Source organism: Schistocerca piceifrons, chromosome 5 (assembly GCF_021461385.2).
Source record: "Schistocerca piceifrons isolate TAMUIC-IGC-003096 chromosome 5, iqSchPice1.1, whole genome shotgun sequence".
Taxonomy (NCBI): Eukaryota; Metazoa; Arthropoda; class Insecta; order Orthoptera; family Acrididae; genus Schistocerca; species Schistocerca piceifrons.
In genome coordinates this window covers 29,285,192-29,306,005 of record NC_060142.1, presented here as the reverse complement: position 1 = coordinate 29,306,005, position 20,814 = coordinate 29,285,192, and the positions used below count along the sequence as shown (strand labels likewise).

The window sequence follows — 20,814 nt, the reverse complement described above, 5'->3', positions numbered from 1 at the left end:
GCTTTTTATCAATGTCTATGTGGTATTTTGCAAACATTTATTAGAGATGAAGAAACATTAATTAAACATTTTAAGGAATTATATTTATGTTCAACATTCTTGTTTAAGGTTTATGTTATTTGAAATTCTGTATTTTATTACTGAACTTACCTTCATTCGTTTTTCCAATCACATCTATTGTAAAAATTCTAAATTGGTTATTCCAACATTAGCTACAAATTCCTCTAAAATCATCAAAATTTAAATCACCAACAACAAACTCATGAAAAACAGGATTTAAATTTGTCATGTTCTCTGAAAATCTTCAAAAATTACAGTTAACTGTGACTATTTCTTTTGGTATTTTTGGATAATTTGGAACTGAATGATAACAATCTAGTCCTTTATATCTTCCTCTATTAAAATATTCTGTAAACACATCTTAATTTTAAAGAATGCTATCATCAAATACAATAACTGAATTATTTTGACACTGATCTAATGGAATAATTTCTTCATTTTTTTCAATAAGAGTAGTAATTTTTTCATTTGCTTATCTTCAATTTTTCACACCTTTTTATAAATTCTTGTTTTTTGTTGATCTAACCCTTTTGAATAAACATACAAATGGTTAATTTTATTCCGATTGGACAATCCTGGAGCAATAATATAACTGTCAACCAATAATCTTTATGAAGTACAAACTGTATAAAATGCAGAATTGACTGACAAGAAAAATTTCGAACTAGATTTCACAAATTGCTATAACTTAGTTGAATATGGTATGCTATGTTTTGTGTTTGTTACATTTCAGACAAATCGCAAAAATCTGCATCTACAACTACATCTGCATGGATATTTTACAAATCACATTTAAGTGCCTGGCAGAGGGGTCATCGAACCACCTTCACAATTCTCTATTATTCCAGTTTTGTATTGTGCATGCATAGAAAGAACGTCTCTGTCTTTCCATGTAAAGTCTGATCGTTTCTCAGTGTGTAGGTCGGCGTCAACAAAATATTTTCGCATTAAGAGGAGAAAGTTTGTGATTAGAATTTCGTGAGAAAAGCCTTTGTTTTAATGATGTCCATTGCAAATCCTGTATCATTTCAGTGACACTCTGTCCCTTACTTCATGATAATACAAAATGTGTAGCCCTTCTTTGAAGTTTTTCAATGTACTCTGTCAACCCTATCTGAAAAGGATCCCATTACAGTCTGTTTAGTAGATCTGTTACATTCTCTAAGTGTCCTCTGAATAAAACACAGTCATTATTTATCCTTCCCACATCATTTTGTATGTGTTCATTCTGATTCAAGGTGTTTGTAATTGTAATTCTTAGATATGTAGGGTCAAAATCAGTTACTTGACTCTTCATTAGTCGGACATGTTAAACTACAGAATATATTCTTGATAAATTGAAGGAACGAGGTTTTTCCACAGGAAATGTGGTATATTAACCCTCTAAATAATTTTCTCAAAGCATGTGACGCATATCTCGATTTTAAACGAGTTACACTAATCAAATCAGACACTGACGTAACTCCATATAGTTTCATAACAAACTATTCATACGAAATAAACTGATGAAAGTAGCACTTTGTCAATCGAATATCAACTTTATATGCAATCTTAGAGCTACTTCACTCTGCATTCCTCTAAACCAAGTATGTAGACTGAAGGATTTTGACCATTATCTCACCAAGTCGTTGAAGTATCAGTGGTTGGAGGAGAGCTAGCCATTTGACAAAACCATCAACACCTTCACCTATGTACTTAATAACAGCCCGAATAAATGCAGCGTTTCTGTTAAGACACAAGTCAGTCTTCATGTAGCACTGTGTACATAGGGTCAGAGGAGTCCACAGAATGACAATGTGGTGGCTGCTTCGCAGTTTTTGAGAATGAATTTAGTTTTGTCCTATTAAATTTTATAATCTTTAAATGGACAATACCAAACAGCTAAAGCCGTATGCTAACTGTCTAGAGAAGAAGAATGTTAATGAATTAAAAAAAATTGTAAAGAATGTATATCGAGACATCAGGAAATTAAAGTTACTTGTGAATGTGATAGAACTGTAAATAAGTCATATATCAAGCAACAGATCATAAAAATCTTATCACAGCTCAAGAAGAAAGAATTACGAAATTTTTTACAAAAACTACTAAATTTTAATTTCCTATGTTACCATTTTATATGAAAATAACAATTATTTTGAAAATTGGTGAATATGATACGAAAAAATATTCATCTTTATTAAGTGCTCTAAGAAATTTAAATGAAATTAAGCAAGATAGACCTGAAAAGTGGATTGTATTAGGATATTTCTGTAGGTTCTGGATAAGTTTTCATTTTCTAGCCAATGAGAAAGTGAAACAAGTGAGTGAGTTAGAAAATGGAAAGTGAGCCAGAACCTACAGAAATACTCTACTCCTATTATATGATTTTCCCTCAGTTATAGTACTAAGAGAAATACATAACAAAATGAATCTTTTCTTACCCTCTTCTGCAACTTTTCGGAGAGAGCTGCCTTCAATATTTTCATTGCCAAATCGACTAGTTTGTCAGCATTTATCAAATGTAATGCTTTCAAGCTCCGGCAATAGGCAGTCTGGAAAGAATAGAACCATTAGATAGTTGAGTTATGTCAACATTGTTGAATATTGCAGTAATCTGTATGTTTACTCACATTTGACAGATGTTAAGATACAAGGGATAGAAGGAAATGAAACATTAAAAAATTGCAGTAACACAAGTATAAATCTTAAAAACAACTCACGATGGACAGTTTCAACTATTCAGCCAACAGACTTTACAGTAGTGGCAAAACATGTGGATGTTTTTCAATATTTCTTCCTGAATTGCTATATATTGCACTGTTATAGATAATTATCAGTGTACACCAAGAGTGTATACCGTATTAAATAAAATCATTATACCTTCTGAATGGTTTGCACTAGGACATTCGAACTGCAGAGTTGGCTGTGGGGCATGATGGGAATTATTATGCGCATAGATGATTTGGTTTAGCGAGGAAGCCCCTGTTTAATTTAGTTGGGTTCGTCAATAAGCAAAATTGGCGCATTTCATGATTGAGTAGTCTCTTCACCCTCAACGGGTGACTGTGTGGTGTGCAATGTCTAGTCACAGAATAATCGATGATACTTGGCCAGCAGACTGTCGAATTTTATGTGATGGTTTTGGAAGGTGATTTCCCCCCCCTCCCATTATCCAAAGTGACCCTTATTTTGACAAGATGTGGTTCATGCAAGATGGAGCTCGATCCGATCAAAGCAGAAGAGGGTTTGTTATCCTGGAGAAGCACTTCAAGGATTGCATTCAGGCTCTGGGGTACCCAGAGGCCACTGGCATGGGCTTCGATTGGCCGCCATATTCTCTGGATTTCAACACACGCCCTCCTTTTCGTGGGACAATATTTAAGACAAAATGCATAGAAATAGGCCCAAAACCTTAGCTGAGCTGAAAACTACCATTCAAGAGGTCATAGACAGCACCGATTTTCCGACACTTCAGCGGGTCATGCAGTATTTCGCTATTCGTCTGTGGCACATCATCACCATTAATGGCTGGCATATCAAACATGTAATAACATAATTCCGAATATCGGTAGTGACGTTTACGTGTTGAATAAAGTGTATACATGCCATACTTTGTAACTAATTCACTTTTTTTTCAAATAGTTCAATATTTGTCACCATCTAAATGGTATTTGACACTGGGTATAGGCTTGGGACCAGGTTTAGATACAAACAATGGCGAAATAGCTATTGTAATTCCACTTCTAGTGTTATAAGTAAAGGTATTAGAAACAATAGCAACTGAGTAGCAACTATATAGGTAATGATAATAGTATTAGCTATAATAACTGTTGATAATGTTAATGCAAAAATGATGGAAGTGATAATAATGAGTTGTAAGAAATTTAAATGTATATGCGCTGTCTTATAGTCAGGGGCGCTGGATTACGAGTAACTACAGTTTACAAAAGGAAATTATAGTTATTTAAAGAGGCCATTAATTAGCTGACTTCAGAGGTTGAAACATGAATCTGGTGTTAGATACAGCGAGAGGAAGGTTGCCTCTGAGCAAGATAGTGTATTTACTTGCACAGAAAATCATATCATGACCTGTTTTGGATGACAAGATTTCACTGCCATGTACAAGGATGGATGAAGCTACCACTCTATCTATATAGTGAAAATAAGTGTACGATCAAAATGGAAAATGTCACAGATATAGGATATGCTGGCATCTATTTTATTCCAGAAATACTGTCATCTTTCCTGACAAAACCTTTGCAGTATGTCGTCACTGTAAGTAACTACTGAATGACCAGTGCTTCCAGAAGTTCATTTTTGCTATACATGGAGCACTTACGCCTTCTTGCTAGTTGTAAATGTGTTCAGCTATGTTTAGAGTTTGACCTAATGTTACTGCTAGTGTATTCACAGAGTACCAAAAAGTTATACTTGTCCAATTTGGAGAATTCCCGAAAGCGTGTACTCATTACACTTCAATAATAAACTCAAAGAGTTTCGACTTCTGACTAATTAATATCTCGAAGCCATCTTGATAATCTTGATCTTATTAAGATCCGTATTTAAACGTTAAGATAGATCAGCAGCAAACAATAGCTACTGAATGATATGAATAGGCACTGAATGATATTAATAATCATGTAGAATAATACATTATCTAATAGCGAGCCTACTAACTGCTTAGGGAGGCTACTGGTCCACAGTTCTGTTTTCTGCCACAGATGGCATCAGTTCTGGTGGGTCTCAATAACCTTTACCTCTCAGTTCGCCAGTCTCAATTACTCCAAGTGTGCAGAAGTAAAAAATTTTTGTGCTGCATAAAAATTGTACATGGCAGAAACGAGTCATTTCTTCCATGTAAAAAAGGTGTGTGTGTACTTAAGACTGTTGTCACTCCCAGTAGGCCCTAGTGTTGAGTCTTAATGTGTTTTTCAGTATTAGAGCATGTCAGTGTATACTTCATATTTAGACTATAAGTGGATGTAAATGACACAAAATCATAAAAACGGTCCACAATCACTGTTGGTAGATAATGTAATTTTCCATCTTGATCACTTCTTATTTTTTTAATTGTATACATAAATCGTTTTGTCTTAAACCTTTACGAGAGCTACATTTAAAGATTGTTGATACACTTTCGCTCATCAAATTCCCACATGTAGCTGTACTGTGGGCATGCGATTTTTAATGTGATTATGGTAATGGCTTGAGCCAAAACATCTTAAGGTGCATAATTAAGAAAACAGTTAAAACAACCATGGCGAAAAAATTCCATTAAATATTGTTAAGTGCTGTTTTTGATCTTCCAAGGTTATAACCTAGCTTCTGTAATTTTTGTGATTATTTACTTTGTTGAAGAAATAGTAGAGAAACAGACTTCCAATTTAGCATTAAAAAAGGTTCTTTTACTGGAAAGCTGACATGGTTCACTTTCTTTATACATCAAATTCAGTTCAATAAATGATAGAAACAGGTATTATTTTGGGTCATATGCAGATAACACGATGGAAGTGAGAATTAGCGATAGTTATCTATTTCATCCAGAAGCCTTATCAAGGTTTCACTGCAGCTACCAGAAGTTCTGAGCCACACTGGAGGTTCACTTGTGCACATTATGCGAGAGTGTTCTACCTGGACGATAGTGTGTACAGGAATGTACCATGTGTTGTGGTAAGTACTTCGGTCTACCGACTGAATCATACAAAGGAGTGCACGTGAGAAGACCATATGCAATTCCCGCCATTTTCTAGTTCTTGCTATTGTTAGACATGAGATTGTGTATTGGGCAGCACTTGTCTATATTTTGTGTTCTACATGTTCAAGTACTATATAGTGTTTTAAAGTTATTTGGAATATATTGTTAGTTCGTCATGCTGGCACTAGCTCACTTATGCTAGCAGCCTAAAGTCTTCCATCGATCTGAAATTTGTGTAATGTTCAAAAACATGTAAAAATATCGACAATACTGCAGTATTTGTATGTCAACAATGCATAATCTTCACCTGAATAATGCATAAATTGGCGTCATATTCGAAGTTATTGGATTATTTATGAAAAATACTTGAAAATATTGCCAGTAATGATGTAACTCGGCACTAGTTATCCAGCTGCAGGTTGACCAGCACTTGTGAATGCCCATCGTTTGATGTCCGTACCATACATACAGAATAGCACAATGGATCCTCAAATCAAATATTTATACATCTATTGCAACTCTACCGTATTTCCATGCCAAAAAGATCCCAGGTTTTAAGTCAATTGCATCAATTGGCTTTACTCATCTTTCCCTCCCTACCTTTCTCTCTCTCCCTCACACACACACACACACACACACACACACACACACACATGTCAAAACTGGTGCCTAGTACAGAACTATGGAGTCTCAAATTAACTCTCTGTGAGTCCATCTTTATTCAGATGGTGGCGAGACCTTGGTTGTTCAATAAAAAAGACCCAAATCAAAACACCTTTTGCCGCCTATATTTACATTTGTTATCTTATTTTAGCAACCAATTTCGGCTCCACATTACCCTATCTTCACGCCATCTGATCGACCTCGGTCGGCAAATAATGATCGAAGTGTTCAATGTGTCGAGCATCTACGGATACCTGTCAGTGACTGGACCAGAGGTGGGCTTCTTCCTACACGTTGGTCAAGGGTCCTGAAGATTGCGTAATGTAGCGCTGAAACTGGTTGCTCAAATAAAATGACAATTGGAAATTTACATGGTTCAAAGCTGTTTTGATTCGATTCCTCAGATTAAGTGCTTACCATTCGAATTCCACATCTGAACTGTTACTAAACAGTTTGGCTAATAATAACGTCCCAATCAGGTAGCTGACATTCTGTTCTTAGGCCTAACCACAGCGAGATGCCAAAACAATCCGGTTGGCTAAAGTAGTGAGCAAAGTTAGCAAGCACACAAACAAATGGCAGTCTAAATTGGGTGTACAGCCATTTACTGGAGGAGAGCAGTTCACGTATCCTGTGCCAAACAAACTTGAGGACAAAGCATTTTAGGTAGGACGAAGAGTACGACAGTACACACAATGTCCATGTCAAGTGTCACAATGTAATTTTTATTTTAAACTGTCCATCAAACATGTTAACTACAGCCGCGCGGAATTAGCTGAGTGGCGCCAGCACGGTAGCTCATCGTGTTCGGTCAGAGGGCTAGCTGCCCTCTGTAATAAAAAAGAAACTGAGTTAATGGATCAACAACGAACTGAAATGGGTGTCTCTCGACGTCCGCCCAGAGCAGATACAACGAAAGAAAACGAACAAAATGAGAATTAAAAAAAAAAAAAAAACGTAATGGGATTTAAGAGAAAAGCGGTCTAAGGCGCTGCAGTCATGTACTGTGCGGCTGATCCCGGCGGAGGTCCTCCCTCGGGCATGGGTGTGTGTGTTTTTCTCTAGGATAACTTAGTTTAAGAAGTGTGTAAGCTTAGGGACTGATGACCTTGGCAGTTATGTCACATAAGATTTCACGCACATTTTTTTTGTTAACTTCACTTGGAGTAGGCTTACTGGAGATTATGTACAGAAACAAGCTTTTGGAGACAGCAGCAATATTACCGATTGCAAACCACAGTACCAAGGCTCTCGTTAAATGTAAACTACTAAATATAATAATACAGCTATTAATGTAAACGCAGTTCTCCAAAATATGGAATCTAAAATTCACAAAGTAGCCAAAGACAACCGTACTGAACAATAATAATTTTAGGAGGGACAGTCAATGTGGTGGATGGGGGCCTGGTCTAGTCATTTCACTCTTTAGCAGGTTCCCAGCAGAGAAACAGGAGAAGGGCTTTGTTACCTATCTAAGGCACAAGTGTTTGGCGCGTTATGGAGCCCCTTAGGCAATTAGCGTAGCGCGTTTGAAAGAAGTCCAATGTATGCTCGGTATGTCTGGGAACCTGATCCGGGTTGCGGAAGGGCCCCTGCCTGCAGCTAAGAGGGGTGCAGTTTGTAGTTATCTTCAGGCTGTGGGTCATGTCGCCACCGAGGATGCCTGTCGCTTGTGTTATGAGAGCATCCCCCCCCCCCCCCCCCCCCGTCCTCAGTTCCCATGGGTGGCTGGTTCAAGTGGTCAAGAGTGATGGAATCGTTTGTAGGGCGCAAGCAGAGCTCATTGTTCCCAGAGTTGACCGTGATCGTGTGGTCTGGAGCCAAGTGAAAGGTCTCAACCAAAGATTCCATCAGTTTTGTGATGGTCTCTTCAGTAGATTTCCAGACCTTGCATTAGGGGGGACTGCAGGACTCCGCTAGATAGGCAGGGGTACTCTAAGTATAAGAATCAACTACATGGGTACCAGGTTACTTGTGATCACGGCGTTTCTCCTAGGCTCTGCAGTAGATTGAAGTGCTCCTACGAAAGCTCGACACTCAATGTGCAGAGAGGGAAGTGAGGCCTCGTACGAAGTAAAGACGTTTTGGCTGTCACAATTTTAACAGTGCATAGTCGAAGTAACCATAAAAAAGTTCCAAAATTGTCTGCCCTCCAGGAAAGTCGTCAGGTTCAAATTGTTCTCAGAACAGACAGATGACTGAAATCCGCTGTAGTACGCTCCGAAATATTTACCGGACAATGAATGTATCTCGAACAGACAGATTACGTACAATAGCAGGGAGAGCGTTGATTACAGCTGACAAAAATATGCTTATGAGGGGGTAATTGAGTCTGATTGTGAAGTTATCTGGAAACATGTAGCAGCCGTAGGTGAACTAACGGTAATTATCGGTCGTTTTTACTGGCCACCAGGTTCTGCCGTTTCAGTTGTAGAGGCACTCGAAGGAAGCCTGCGCTTAGTAATGCAGGTATATACAGATCACGCAGTATTAGATGGAGGTGACTTTGATCTACTACGGCTTGCCTGCGAAGTCCATGGAGTCACTCTAGATGGTGCAGAGAGACAGTTTTCTGAAGTACCTTCGAGCGACTTGTTCTACAGCCCACAGGTAATAGAAATATTTTAGGCCTTGTAGCTACAAACAGGCCCGACCTTATTGAAAGTGTCAGTATAGAGGCAGGAATGCTCTTACCGAAAGTCACTAAGCGGGTCTAAGGCTTCCACTCAGGCAGCTGAAGTCAGCAAAACGAAATTCGAAGTTTTAAATTTCACGTTCAAGAAATCGATCACACCGGAAGATCGTACAAACTTGCCGTCATTTGACCATCGTACAGACTCCCGTATGGACGACATAGAGATAAGCATACCTGGCGTAGAGAAACAACTTAGACATTTGAAAGCACCAGGTGCAGATGGAATCCCAGTTCTGTTTTACAGAGAATATTCTATGGCATTGGCCCCTTACCTAGCTTGTATTTATCGTGAATCTCTCGTCCAACACAAAATCCCAAGTGACTTGGAAAAAAAAAAAAAAAAAAAAAAAAAAAAAAAAAAAAAAAAAAAAAAACAAACCACGCAGGTGACCCCAGTATATAAAAAGGGTAAAAGAATGTACTCATGAAATTACAGACAAATATCCCTAACTTCTGTTTGCAGAACCCTTTAACATTATCTTACTTCGAATATAATAACCATTCTTGAGACTTCGAAGCTTATGTCCATGAATCAGCACGGTTCTCCGAAGCATCTATTGTACGAAACTCAGTTTCCCCGATTCCATATTTCTAGATTTCCGAAAAGCAATGCAGGCTGTTAACAAAGGTATGAGGGTATGGAATAAGTTCACACATATGTTAGGGGCTCGCAGAGTTCTTAACTGATAGAAACCAGTATCTTGTATTCAATGGAAAGTGTTCATCAGAGACAAGGGCATCGTCAGAAGTGGTCCAGGGAAGTGTGATAGGACCCCTGTTGTTCTCTGTACACATAAATGATTTGACTGACGGGGTGGGCTGCAGTCTGCGTTTTTTTTCTGATAATGTCATGCCGTATAGTAATATGTCGAAGTCGGGTGACATGAGGAAGATACAAGACGACTTAGACAAAATTTCCCGTCGGTGTGATGAATAGCAGCTAGCTCTAAATAAGGAAAAACGTAAGTTAATAGTAAGTGGTACGTAGATTGTTCACGAACTCAAATGTGAATACCTGGAGGGAAGGTGACGTTGTTCTTGAGAAATAATATTGGGAAAATTTAGAGAACCGGCATTTGAAACTGCCTGCCGAACGATTCTACTGCCGCCAACATACATAGCGCGTAAGGACCGTGAAGATAAGATACGAGAAACTAGGGCTCATACGGAGGCATATAGATAGTCGTTTTACCCTTGCTCTATTTTCGAGTGGAACAGTAAAGGAAATGACTATTAGTGGTAAAGAGTACCCTCCACGACGCACCATACGGTAGCTTGCGGAGTATTTATGTAGATGTAGATCTAGTGATTATGATGATACCTTCATGACGATGATTATAAAGTTTACAAATCCGTTAAGAACACTATGAGAGATTTATGCTAGGAAGGGTAGGTAAGCGATTGTTAGCATCCCGCTAAGACAATGGACATCAACTAGTTCCAATATGACTGACCTAGAGGCGATATTGACATAGTATAGACGGATTGTAAATCGTACTCTGGAAAATATGTGCCCAACAAGTGGATTAAAGTTGGGAGAGGCCTACCGTGATTTGATAACAAATTTCAGATAAATCTGAGGAAGCAGAGACTGTTGCACGCTGCGTGTAAAGAATAACGCGCACATGACGACAGGAATGTTTTAGTAGAAATTCGTAACAACAGAAGACAGCAAAAGGGAAGCTGAAGTTTTAAATTTCACGTTTAGGACGTCACTCACGATGGGGGATCGCAACAAACACATGGGTGTTCGTCTGTCGTACAGAATCCAATATGAAGGACGTAATGAGTAATAATAGGCATCCCTAAGGTAGAGAAGCAACAGGAAGAGTTGTAAACCAAGAAGTCGGAATCCGTAGCGAATCCTAATTTTATTTTGAAAGAAGTATGCCGCAGCACTGACTCTTAACTTATCTTTCATTAATAGTGAATCTCTTTCTCACTACAAAGTCCCAAGCAACTGGAAAACGGTGAAAGTGTCTCCCGTATACAAAAAGGGTAAAAGAACGGATCCACATAATTACAGACCTATAACCTTAACATCTGTTTGCCGCCGAATTCTTGAACATATTTTGAGTTCAGATATAGTAAATTTCCCTGAGACAGAAGAGTCTCCTAAACAGAGGCAAGCTATTGCTGTAAGCAAAGCTGACTGCCGAACGATTCTACTGCCGTCAACACATATTGCGTGTGAGGACCACCAAGATAATATGCAACAAATCAAGGCTCGTACGGTGGCATATAGACAGTCGTTTTACACTCGCTCTATTTGCGACTGAAACATAGATTTAGAAAGCAACGTTCCTGGAAAACACAGCTTGCCCTTTTCTCAGAAGATAGCCTGCAAACAATGGATGGAGGGTAACAGATAGATGCCATATTCCCGGATTTTCGGAAAGCGAGTAACACGGGAACCTCACTACACATTATATGTGATCAAAAGTATCCGGACACCTGGCTGAAAATGACTTACAAGTTCGTGGCGCCCTCCATCGCTAATGCTAGGAATTCTATACGGTGTTGGCACACCCTTAGCCTCGATGACAACTTCCACTCTCGCAGGCATACGTTCAATCAGGTGCTGGAAGATTTCTTGCGGAATGGCATCCCATTCTTCACGGAGTGCTGCTGGAAAATTTCTTGGGGAATGGCAGCTCATTCTTCACGTAGTGCTGCACTGAGTAGCGGTAAGGCCTGGCACGGAGTCGGCGTTCCAATCAATCCCAGGGGTGTTCTACAGGATTCAGGTCAGGATTCTGTGCACACCATCCATTAGAGGAATGTTATTGTCGTGTAACCACTTAGCAACAGACCGTGCTTTATGAACAGGTGTTCGATCGTGTGGAAAGATGCAGTTGAAATCCCCGATTTGCTCTTCAACAGTGGGAAGCAAGAAAGTGCTTAAAACATCAGTGTAGGCCTGTGCTGTGAGTACCAAACAAAACAACAAGGAGTGCAAGCCGCCTCCATGAAAAACACGTCCACACCATAACACCACCGCCTCTGAATTTGACTATTGGCACTAAACACGCTGGCAGATAACGTTCACCGGGCGTTCAAATGGTTCAAATGGCTCAGAGCACTATGGGACTGAATATCTGAGGTCATCAGTCCCCTAGAACTTAGAACTATTTAAACCTACCTAACCCAAGGACATCACACACATCCACGTCCGAGGCAGGATTCGAACCTGCGACCGTAGCAGCCGCGTGGTTCCGGACTGAAGCATCTAGAACCGCTCGGCCACAACGGCCGGCTCACCGGGCGTTCGCCACACCCACAGCCTGACATCGAATCGCCACACTGTGTGCCGTGATTCACCACTACACACAACGCTTTTCCACTGTTCAGTCATCCAATGTTTACGCTCCTTACACCAAGCGAGGCGTCGTTTAGCATTTACTGGCGTGATGTGCGGCTTATGAGCAGCCGCTCGACCGTGAAATCCAAGTTCTCTCACCTCCCGGCTAACAGACACAATACTTGCAGTGGCTCCTGATACAGTTTGGAATTCCGTGTGACGACCCTATTCAACTGTCGGCGGTCTCTGTCAGTCAACAGCCGACGTCGACTTGTACGATTTTGTGCTGTACGTGTCCCTTCACGTTTCCACTTAACTATCACATCGGAAAGAGTGGACCTAGGGATGTTTAGGAGTGGTAAAATCTCGCATACAGACGTATGACAGAAGTGACACCCAACCACCTGACCACGTTCGAAGTTCGTGAGTTTCGCGGAGCGCCCCATTTTGCTCTCTCACGATGTCTAATGAATACAGAGGTCGCTGATACGCAGTACCAGTTAGTAGGTGGCAACACAATGCACCTAATATTAAAAACGTATGTAATTGAGGGTGTTCGGATACTTTTGATCACATAGTGTACTGTTAACGAAGGTCCGAGCATGTGAATCAGGTTCCCAGATATATGAGTGGCTTGAAAACTTATTAAGCACTAGAACTCAGTAAGTTGTCCTCGACGGAGACTGTTTATCAGAGACAAGGATATCGTCAGGAGTGCCCCAGGGAAGTTTGCTGGGACCGTACTTATTCTTTACATACATAAATGACCTGACAGACAGCAATTTCCGGCAGTTTGCAGGTGACGCTCTGGTGTACGGGACAATTTCATCTGTAAGTAACTGTAGGATGATACAAGCTGAGTTAGGTAGAATTTCTGGTTGGTGCTACGTGTAGCAGCTTGCTCTAAATGTAGAAAAATGTAAGTTAATCCAATTGCGTAGGAAAAATATTACACTACTGGCTATTAAAATTGCTACACCACGAAGATGACGTGCCACAGACGAGAAATTTAACCGACAGGAAGAAGATGCTGTGATATGCAAATGATTAGCTTTTCAGAGAATTCACATAAGTTTGGCGCCGGTGGCGACACCTACAACGTCTGACATGAGGAAAGTTTCCAACCGATTCTCAAACACAAACAGCAGTTGAATGGCGTTGCCTGGTGAAATGTTGTTGTGATGCCTCGTGTAAGGAGGAGAAATGCGTGCCATCACGATTCCAACTTTGATAAAGGTAGGATTGTAGCCTATCGCGATTGCGGTTTATCGTATCGCGACATTGCTACTCGCGTTGTTCGAGATGCAATGACTGTTAGCAGAATATGGAATTGGTGGGTTCAGGAGGGTAATACGGAACGCCGTGCTGGATCCCAACGGCCTTGTGACACTAGCAGTCGAGATGACAGGCATCTTATCCGCATGGCTGTAACGGACCGTGCAGCCACGTCTCGATCCTTTACTCAACAAATGGGGGCGTTTGGAAGACAACAACCATCTGCACGAACAGTTCGACGACGTTTGCAGCAGCATGGACTATTAGCTCGGAGACCATGGCTGTGGTTACCCTTGAAGCTGCATCACAGACAGGAGCACCTGCGATGGTGCACTCAATGACGAACCTGGATGCACGAATGGCAGAACGTCATTTTTTCGGATGAATCCAGGTTATGTTTACAGCATCATGATGGTTGCATCCATGTTTGGCGACATCGCGGTGAACGTACATTGAAAGCGTGTATTCGTCATCGCCATACTGGCGTATCACCCGGCGTGATGGAGTGGGGTGCCTTTGGTTACACTTGTCGGTCACCTCTTGTTCGCATTGATGGCACTTTGAACAGTGGACGTTACATTTCAGATGTGTTACGACCCGTGGCTCTCCCCTTCATTCGATCCCTGCGAAACCCTACATTTCAGTAGGATAATGCACGACCGAATGTTGCAGGTCCTGTACGGGCCTTTCTGGATACAGAAAACGTTCGACTGCTGCCCTGACCAGCACATTCTCCAGATGTCTCACCAATTGAAAACGTCTGGACAATGATGGCCGAGTAACTGGCTCGTCACAACACACCAGTTACTACTCTTGATGAACTGTGGTATCGTGTTGAAGCTACATGGGCAGCTGTACCTGTAAACGTTATCCAAGCTTTGTTTGATTCAATGCCCCGGCGTATCAAGGCCTTTATTACGGCCAGAGGTGGTTGTTCTGGGTACTGGGGTACTGATTTCTCAGGATCTATGCACCCAAATTGCAGGAAAATGTAATCACATGTCAGTTCTAAAATAATATATATGACTACCCGTTAATCATCTGCATTTCATCTTGGTGTAGCAATTTTAATGGCCAGTAGAGTATGTAACGTTCGGATAAAGCTTAAGTAGTGTGTTGCTTGACACAGCCACGTCGATTAAATATTTACGTATTGTGCTGTAAAGAAACTGTAAACTTAAGCTGAATATTATTGTGATACACTATTATACGATTACAACGCTGGGAACGCAAGAAGGAAACATACCTACAGGAAACTGGTGGAAAAAGACAGGTGAAACATGGGCAACGACAGTGGTCGAAGAAAACTGAGGTGGACGGTGGAGATCCTGTATACGAAATGCTAGCGTCATAACGTAATTGTTCTGTAACATTAAGAAAGAAATACACATGGCTCGCAAATTTGTGCTATTGGCATAACTTACAGGCTAAGCAACAGCTGTTGATGACCAAAGTTTGTTGTCTGCACTTCACTTTGCAAGCACAATGGACCCTCAAATTAAATTAAATAGTTCCACCTCTAAACAGAGACAGCTTGTTTATTGGTACTACTGATACAACTCAGAGGTTAGTCGACTAGCTTAGTTCAGTCTTAGTACCACTTCTTAAATTTATCACAATTCTAATAAATAAAAATTTGTTCGTTAACATTGCAGAATATGCATAGTCACTAACGTTGCAGTTGTTGACTGGAATTACTAATCTAAACATTGTTATTAGTCTGATGTTTGTACTGACACTGTTTCAAGCTCGCAAAATGCAGTTTCAGCTGGTTCACCATTTATCTATACATCTTCTCACGATTATAATGTATTTAACATGACAATATGATCAGAATACTTACCTCTAGCAAATGTTTTTGTTAATACGTCACCAGGGAAGGTGGAGCTGTTGGAAGACCTGGTTGCTAGTGCATCAACGCCGAAAACATGTTTCCCAATGTAATCATTTTACCCAGTCTTGGTTCAGTCAGCAGCTTTAGGATGGATTCAGCCCCATAGAGTAAGGTTATAATTTTTCTGTCAACATAGTTCATTTCTTTAAGTAAGACTTCAACTTCAGTTGCAGCATAGATAGTTGGAGACTTACGCACCTTGGTAAGAAATGGAGCCTATGCTCTGAGACACTGAACACTGTAGATATACATATATACGTATACACTCTCTCATACGTCATCATGTTACTCCAGAATTGTAACAAACAGCCCTATAGATCGATGTTTTTCAGCAAAAATGTAAAATATTAGTCCTGTTCCAGCTAAACTCTAACAAGTAAGCCATACAATTACCATTACTACATGAGATTTGTTCTTTGTTTATATTACAACAAAAACATTAATAAATTAAAATTAGCACTTGTGTGTAGATGAAATGCAGGTTTAAAGAGGCTTATCATAAAGTTCTAATCGATCGATGTTACTGCTTTCCTCAAACGTTTGTTTTTGTACATAGTCTTCAATGTGCCAAAACCAATGTAATAAAAATCAATATTAGCATGTCTGATGGACATTTGAAATGTCAAAATAACACAGTGATACTTGACAATTATAGTTTATATGTTATTGTCTTCTCTCCCCGTCCCTGTCACCAACCACTACAATTACGTTTAGTCAGGTTTATTTTTACTGATACTTTCATTTAGGCTAGGATCACATAAATTGCATTCTTCGAGTAGATCGCAGCAATTGAGACTGCCTATTTGTTTGTGTGCTTGTCTACTATACATAGTATTTTAGCCAGCATATGTTTTTAAGGTTATATTTTTGGTCAGGTTTAGTCTGATGCATTTCCTCATTTAGGTCTAAAAGTAGAGTGTCAGCTACTTGCTTATGATCTTACTTTTAGCCACATCTGTCTGTCTGTCTGTTAAAACTCCTTTCCGCAGGAACGGGAAGAAGTATCAAGTTCAAATTTACGTCACATATCACGACATGGTCCCTTTAGGGTGTCAAGAAATGAGGATTCTAAGTTAATGTGATCAAAAGATACGGCCATTTATGTCATATATTTTGATGCTCACAAACTCACACATTAAAACCTAGAAAGTAATTTCAATTTGCGCAGAATAATGAAATTTGGAGAGAAGCAAGGTTCTACAAGGCCAGTTAAGGAAGACAAATCCGAAAATCGTTAATTTATAATTATAACATAAGAAAAAATTTTTGGTCATTTTTCCTTTCTCTCAGGGACAGGTCGACGTGTCAAGTTGAAATGTATTTCGCCTAATAAGGTCTATAGTCCTTTGGCGGTGTAATAAATGTAAGCTTCTGACTCAATGCGCTCAAAAGATACGACCATTTATGTTACACTTTTTATACTCGCAAATGCACTCGTCGTAAGAAAGAGGGTACTCCCTGTTGACCTAGAGTCATTAATTTTGCAAGAAGTAGGGATTTTCAGTACAGGAAAAGGAATAAATTTGTAATTATTGTAATTTGTAATTATATTACACGAAAAAATATTTGTTGTTTGTCATTCGATGCCCGACTCAGTCTGTCCTTTCGTTAAAACCCCTTTTCTCAGGGATAGGCAGACATTTATCTTGTCTGTATCGATATCGATAACAGGCAAAAATCTTCGAGATTTCCGACTCTTGGATGGATGAAATATTTATTTACATAATTAAATGTGTATGGAACTTTCGGTGCTTGAGTCATATTTTTCTTTATGGAAACAATGTGGTTTGGACAAATTGTTTTTGAACATGACACCATTTTACACTATTCTGGTGAAGATTATGTATTTTTAGACTGTGAAATAATGTAGTATTAGTAAACATTGTCTTGTAGAACAATTTAGAAGCAGAAATAATTGATCTGAGAGCCGTTTGTACCTTACACCACGTATGGTAAAGAGATCGAACGATGGACTTACACAATTGCTGCTTAACCTTTGACTTAGATCAGAAATGCCGAGTTACACTGGTGTAGTCAATATCTTCGCGTATTTCTGACAAATAAAAGAACAGTTTTGAATATGACGCTAATTTACGTAAAATTTAGGTGCAGATATAGCAATTTTTACATGGAAATTCTGCAGTATTGTCAATATCCTTACATATTTTTGAACATAACGCAAATTTCAGATCATTGAGAGACTTTTGAGCATGGGGTCATAATGGCTGCTGGCACATGTAAGGTAATTTCATGTTTTCGAACTTTGTTGTGACTGAATTGTTTACGAATGTACCACTATGACAACTGGCTCATTTCCATTAGCTAGCTTTTTTGAATTTCCCACAACTTGAAGATGTCGTGCATTCGAGGTCATTGTGATGTTACTGTCTTCGTATGTAGCCAACTCACAAAACACTTGCACCTTTCAGGTTCTTCAAATGTAAAGTAAGCCAATTGCTTTAATCGTCAAAAACTCAAGTTTTTTTTCAGGTGTGCTGCTGCAAGGAAACCTAGAATGTTTTATACAAAGTTATCTATATATACATCTACAGGATTATTCTGTATTTCACACTTAAGTGCTTCCAGGAGAAGGAAACCTGAGAGAAATTTCTGCCTCTGTCTTCAGCATGCCTACAGCTGTAATTCTGATACGAGGAAATCTAAGCAACTGATACGGAATTCTAAAGGCTTGTGTTAGTAGTCTCGTTATATGGAAAAAATTCTACTTAAGTACTACAAGTTCCACAGAAGGTAATATTTGTGATTTGTGTGCATTATACGTAGAACAACGTTTTGAAAGAACCTACCTTGTAGCCAAATTCAATAGCCCGTATCATATTGATATCAGACCGGAGGATGTGTCCAGCAGTCATTTTCTTCTGGTCAATGATGACGATGTCTCCGAGCGAGTAGTCATTCAGTAGCATCCAGTCGAGGTTTATGGAGACGGTTTTTCCATAATTTGTCCAGGAGACCCACATGGGGTCCGGGTCGGGGTCGGCGAAGATGTGCACCCGGTAGAGCTCTTTGGTAAGGCGAGGCATTGTCAGTATCACGCTGTCGGCACATTAGAGGTACAATAGTGAGAGGTTATCCACAGGAATACCAGCTGTACGTAACTTATTGCATGCATCTGAAAGAAAACACAGTTAGGCGGGTTTAGGCATAGTTATACAAACACTTCACCTAAGCACTTTGTGTATCGGACAGTCGACGACGACATCATCTAACGCACACTCTTGCGAAATACCACATAAAATTGCAATAAATATCACAATAAATCACAAATATTAATATCTTATTGTAACTCACGGCGCGTTTGAACCTTGTGAATGCATGTGGTTACTCGATTTTCGTACTATTGTAATTGAGGTTGCTGAGAATGTGAGATAAATTTGACCCTGACGCAAATATCAAATGGTATATTTTGGAAAACATACGGAATTGAGGAAACCATGTGAAATCAGATAAGATGGGAGGAACATTCCGTCAGTTAATGCATTTTCTTAATCAGGGTGGAGAAAGTTGGTGGCCTAGACCAGTGGATACAATTGATTGTGAATTTGTGGCAGCATTAACGGAGGAGGTAAAGACCTACAGTTACTTCCAACAGGATGGAACCACTGTCTGTACAGCTGGTCCAAGCTTGGAGCACGTTTACACAGCCTTCACGTGTGACGCAGTTGTTAACAAAGGTCAGTCTGGTCACAGCCCATGATATCCACTCAGGCCACCTGATCTGTCATTGTGTGGAAAGCCTTCAAGTCTATGGTGTATCGCAACAACCCTCATAGTCTTCAATAATTGCAGCAGAACATTAGGGATGAAACTGCAGCCGTTCCAGCAGTCCATTTTCGATCCGCATTCAGCGTCTTGTTGACCTGGACCCAAAAGTTCCCACAGATGAATGGTGGTCTCTTTCAACATCTGGTATACTCAGGTTAGTACTGTATTTCCTTTTCTCTGCTGTATTCCTTTGTACCTGGAACTCTGTTCTCCAGACCACTTTTAATTGCCCCAGCCTGTGAAAGTGTTTCCCGAACGACAACAACAAATTTTGGGGATTGTCCAGAGATACATTCTGATTACTGAGATGTAAGATATTCACTATCTCAAGTTGCTTGTTAGAGAGTAACAGCATTTCGTTTGATTTATTACCCTCACTGATCTTTGTGCCTGTATTGCAAAGAAAATAACTAGACAACAGCACAAATGGCAGCAGTACTTGTAGTGCATGTGCCTCGGAAACTCATTCCATTCACTGTCAGTATTTTGATACTGGCAATAATAATGTCCACTTCTACTCTTCGCCCTCCAGCTTACGTTACATCCAGTTCTTGTCGGCTCTGTCCGGAGTTTCTTCTGCTGGCAGTGTTGGTTGTAGTGATAGCAATTTTGATAGGGTTACTGTTGAAGATCGTGCTGCTTATGAGTTAAATGAATGCAATAAATGAGCAGCACAGTGATGTGAGTGTTGTTGCATTACTCAGTACTTTATATTGTACGTTTTACTGATTGCTTGTTAGAGGATTTTTAACTCCTTTGAAGATATTTTTACAAAAACAATGGTGACTGTGATAACAAACCCAATAACTCACAATTAAATTGTTACTCTCTACTAATACTGCAGGTCCTTTACACCGAACCAATCAGAAAATATGCCTGAACAAACTCCAATAGTTTGTCGTTGGTGTACTGTTTTCACTTGTATTAGGTGGACAAAAGAGAAGCACTTTTGGACCAACATTCTTAACATAGATCTAATGCTGCATAGTTTGGAGTATTCCAATCTCATATTCATTGAGTACCGTCAAAAGAAACTCATAAATCGGCATGGATTTATAAGGCATGTTTGTGGTGGCATGCTTCTATAAAATCTTCTTCTCTTACAAATCAGGTCACTTCAATTACAACACAGGAGCTTTCGATAGCTGCCTCTAACATCGTCATCAGGAGTTAAGATCACTGACTGCCAGGACCCTCACAGTGTTCTGCGCATGCATTGATGCAGCTCATAAACCGATAAGATTTTACTGAAACATGCCATCCCAATAATCTCCGAGGACAAATTATATTGTGGTACAGTGTCTCCAGGTACTAGTATATAAACAGAACACCGTACCAGCATCGGCAGTCAGTGATCTTAACTCCAGATGACGATGGTGGAAACAGCTATTGAGGCTTTGAGAGTTTCATTCGAAGTGACTCGGCTTGTAAACTGAAAATCTGTTATTGACGCTTTATATTATTTC

The 20,814-nt window shown here is 39.7% G+C and overlaps 1 protein-coding gene across 1 annotated transcript in view; it reads right to left on the bottom strand.

Moving 5' to 3' along the window:
* The window catches only part of LOC124797909 (retinol-binding protein pinta-like), a 232,550-nt gene that overhangs the window by 56,507 nt on the left and 155,229 nt on the right, over nt 1–20,814 (bottom strand). The window contains exons 4-5 of the mRNA XM_047261030.1: nt 18,370–18,619; nt 2,481–2,591 (exon numbers count right to left, since the gene is read on the bottom strand). Coding sequence (XP_047116986.1) covers nt 2,481–2,591; nt 18,370–18,619 — 361 coding nt within the window. The remainder of the gene's footprint in view (nt 1–2,480; nt 2,592–18,369; nt 18,620–20,814) is intronic.